The sequence below is a fragment of the Arachis ipaensis genome, chromosome B03 (genome assembly GCF_000816755.2).
Source record: "Arachis ipaensis cultivar K30076 chromosome B03, Araip1.1, whole genome shotgun sequence".
NCBI classification, from domain to species: domain Eukaryota; kingdom Viridiplantae; phylum Streptophyta; class Magnoliopsida; order Fabales; family Fabaceae; genus Arachis; species Arachis ipaensis.
This window is the reverse complement of record NC_029787.2, coordinates 127,112,073-127,115,880: the sequence shown is the minus strand read 5'-3', so window position 1 is coordinate 127,115,880 and position 3,808 is coordinate 127,112,073. Positions and strand designations below refer to the sequence as shown.

The window sequence follows — 3,808 nt, the reverse complement described above, 5'->3', positions numbered from 1 at the left end:
ATGGAGCATTCATTTGGTTAATTATAATCCAACCAACCAAGAAAAAAGGGTAGAGAGCCATGTTTTAAAGTGATAGCGATGGGACTACTCACAAATCATCTCAATGCAAAGTGGATATGGAACACATTCCTCTCTAGTATCTATCATCCTTTCTCCTGAAAAGGGACCAATCATGGAGAGCTTCACCTATAACAAATTTAGAGCTCCTAACTTTGGCAGCTCAAGTTTTTATCATATTTAACTTTTCAACACCATTTGATGAACTCCTGATCTTAACATATGCAATTCAAATTCTTTAGGTGAAAATTCACGTACGATTTTTTTCACCTGAAGTTAATAGTTGAAAACCGTTAAATTATTTGATATATTGGACTAAATTATCATTTAATAGTTTTTAACTATTAACTTCGCATGAAGATAACTGCAAGTGAGTTTCTACCGGTCCTTATTAAACTACTTCTAGTGACTTAGTTTGAAATAAAGTAGCAGAGTCTACTTATACTTGCAGTGAATATTCTTAAATCAAACATAATATTACCTCTTGTAAAATATACATGTGGTTCACACCATAAAAAAAGAAACGGTACTTATCTAAATTCAAGAAAGTTTTGTGATGAAAAGCTACCGGTAAGTGTCAATTAAGCTACAAGCACAATGTCCCTACCTACTTTAGATTTTGCAAAATCTGCTAAAGCCTACATATAGAGCTACTCTAAACACCCATGGAGCCATTGAAGATTGAACCCTTCCTTTTTAAGTTCCATAGTGCAACCATTTTCTTCTCCACTATCTTCCTTTGCACCCCTTTTTTTTAAAAACTTTTCTTTCTTTTTCCCACACCACTCACAAAATCAGCTCTTCTACTTTTCCCCAGTATTGCAGGGTCTTTGTCTTCATCATTTTTATTTACTTTCCCCTCTAATTCTTTGTTCTTCATCATTTTTCTCTTTTTGTCACTTAACAACTTTGATTTGATTTCCTTCAAATAATTCTATAACAATGGTTAGTACCATATCATCCACTTCTAAGACCACCCTCTATAATACTAAGTTGCAAAACTTCAACTCTGATGATGCAATTTTCTCTCCACACTTAAACAAGAACCAAGGAACAAGCCAAAAACTTAGTCCCTATATCAGAAGGGATTCATTTCAGCACCACCATGGTGAAAAGAAGAAGGAGGAAGACGGCGAAATCGGAGTATTCGGTGCAGAAAAATACTTCAATGAAGGTGAGGTTGATTCCTCATCAGTAGCTTCTTCAAGCATAGCTACTTCAAAGTACTTGCACCAACACAAAGATCACCATCAAATAGCTCAAGAATCTTATGGAACTCCGAGTATTCGCTCTGAATCAACATGTAACAGCCAAAGTGCACTCTTACACAGTGCTATGATGATGAGGAACTCTCAAAGGAACAACAAGAACAAGAACATGAACAACAACAACAACAACAAGGCACTGGCAAAGAGTTTTCTTGCTGGTATTGGCATCAAATGTTCTTGTTCCGACAAGAATTCTGTTGAGATCAATGATCATGCAGGCGAAATCAGCTTCAGCAAAACCGCTATCTATGATGTTTATCTTGGAAAAACAGTACCAAGAAAGATCTTAAATTCTGGTGCAGATTCTGATACTCATTCACCTAAAATCTCAAAGCCAGTTGAGAAGTTCATTGGTGTTGGATTGAACAAAGATTTCCCATTTTCACCTGTGAGTTCTTCTTCTGGTTTGGGAAATCATTTTGTGAAAATGCAAATCCAATCATCACAAGCACAAGAAGAAGGAAAAGAAGAAGAAGAAGAAGAAGAGGAGCCAAGAAAATCACTTGCAGTGTTTGGTTCTCCAATTCTGAGTCACAAGAGCAAGTCCTCAAGCTTTGACAAAAAACTAAGAATCCCAAAAAGAATGGAAGATATTATTGATCATCACAAGCATAATCATTTGGGTGCTAATTCAGGTTCAAACTTCAATGATGCTGCAAGCGATGCAAGCTCAGATCTGTTCGAGATTGAAAGCATCAAAGGCAATAATTCATTTCTTGCAAGACAAGCAACATCAAGGTGTGGAAGCCCCACAGGCTATGCACCAAGTGAAGCAAGCATAGAATGGAGTGTGGTCACTGCAAGCGCCGCCGTGATGTCGGATTGCGACGAGCAGATGTCTGAGGTAACTGTAAGGAGTCCAATAAGAGTGCCGGTGGCAGCATCATCTTCACAGAGGCGGCGCAGCCACGGCATGCTTTTGGGTGGCTGCAAGAGCCATAAAGCAGTTAGAGTTGCCGGTGATGCTTTCATAACATATGAGAAGCCAAATAGTCCACAAAGTCGCCACCATAGAATCAGTAATAGCTCCTCTCACTCTCAGCTTGCAAGGTTTCAAAAAGAGTCATCAAAGGTTGCAAGGCATGCATATGCTGCAACTCCACCCTCACAACTACTATACAAATAGATCTTCTTTGAAATTCATCCTCAGTCTTGTCTATTTCTTCCTGCAATATATAAATATTATTTAGTCTTCTTGTTATTGTTATTATCTGTAAGAGTATTTGCAGTTTCTGATTAAAAGTTGATGGAAATAATGGATGCTTTTTAGTTATGCATTTTGTCTCATACAAAACAAAAATGTGATATGAAGAAAGTTGGCATGGCAATAAAGTGCCCTGCTAATGATCCTTTTACAAAATCAAGTGGGTTGAATAATTAAGAAGAAGAAAGAACATGTTATTTTTTAATAATAAATACTGATTGCAAACTTAAAAAATAAAATTGTAATAGCTCCAATAACATATGTACAACCAAAGTTTGTTGTTAGGCATTTTGGGAATTTTTTTTTTTGTTGGATCTCGTTTTCATGTTTAATGTAGTTTCTTTTGAGGACCACCAGAATTTTAAAAATTGAACCTTCCAAATTTATGATTACATATTGCATATCCAACCAACTTAGAGGACAAAAGTGAATAATAATAAGGTGGAGCATCCTTCAAATAATTTCTCAATTATATTATTTACATTTTACAACTAGTTTCTTTTTCTCTTATGCAATGGATGCAACCATGCATGCAAACCATCAATCATCACGATATACAGTTGTTGGTTTTAAGTTGGGGTCAGCAATTACATTATCCTGCAATTAAGTTATGATTATGCATGATAGGCACTAAACATTAGCCTCATCACTCGTAGAGAGAAATATATAAAATACGAAATGACAATAATTCACTTTTATAATTAATCAAAATTTATAAATGATTATATTCACATTTATAATTAAATTTGGTTATTATTCCTACAAGATGGATATATAATGACTAAATTTTTAAAGTGGTCTCTGAAATTGACATTGTGAATTGTTTTTGAGATTTTAATTGTATTAATTATGTTTTTGAGATTGAAAAAATTGTACTATATTAGTTCCTAATCCATTTTCCGTTAACGACGCGCTGACATGACTTGATGACATGGACCTTTGGTGACACATCTCACCTCATGGTTTGGACACGTGTAACGGTATAATGACGTGTCAGATTATACCACGTGTCACAATATTATTTATTCACGTGTCATTCACTATATCATTATTACATATGCACTAAATTAGTCTCTTACTTTGTATCAAATTACTCATTTTAGTCCCTGAAATTAAATGTTGTGTACCAAATTAGTCCATTCATTAGTTTTTTCTCATTTTTTTTGTAAAATTAAAATTCTCAATATTTTTGAACACACTAATTTTAATTTTATCTTTTAACAAGTTATTTAAATACAAGTACTTTTATAAAATGTATTTAATTTTAGTTTTAATTATA

At 34.3% G+C, this 3,808-nt stretch overlaps 1 protein-coding gene across 1 annotated transcript; it reads left to right on the top strand.

The window, feature by feature from the left end:
* Nucleotides 639-2,594, top strand: LOC107634780 (protein PHYTOCHROME KINASE SUBSTRATE 1-like). Its single transcript, XM_016338203.2, has one exon. The coding sequence runs from the start codon at nt 1,000-1,002 to the stop codon at nt 2,449-2,451; it is 1,452 nt and encodes a 483-aa protein (XP_016193689.1). The 5' UTR covers nt 639-999; the 3' UTR covers nt 2,452-2,594.

Excerpts from the sequence above, each read along its gene's own strand:
- LOC107634780 (XM_016338203.2), top strand. The coding sequence starts at position 1,000 with ATGGTTAGTACCATATCATCCACTTCTAAGACCACCCTCTATAATACT.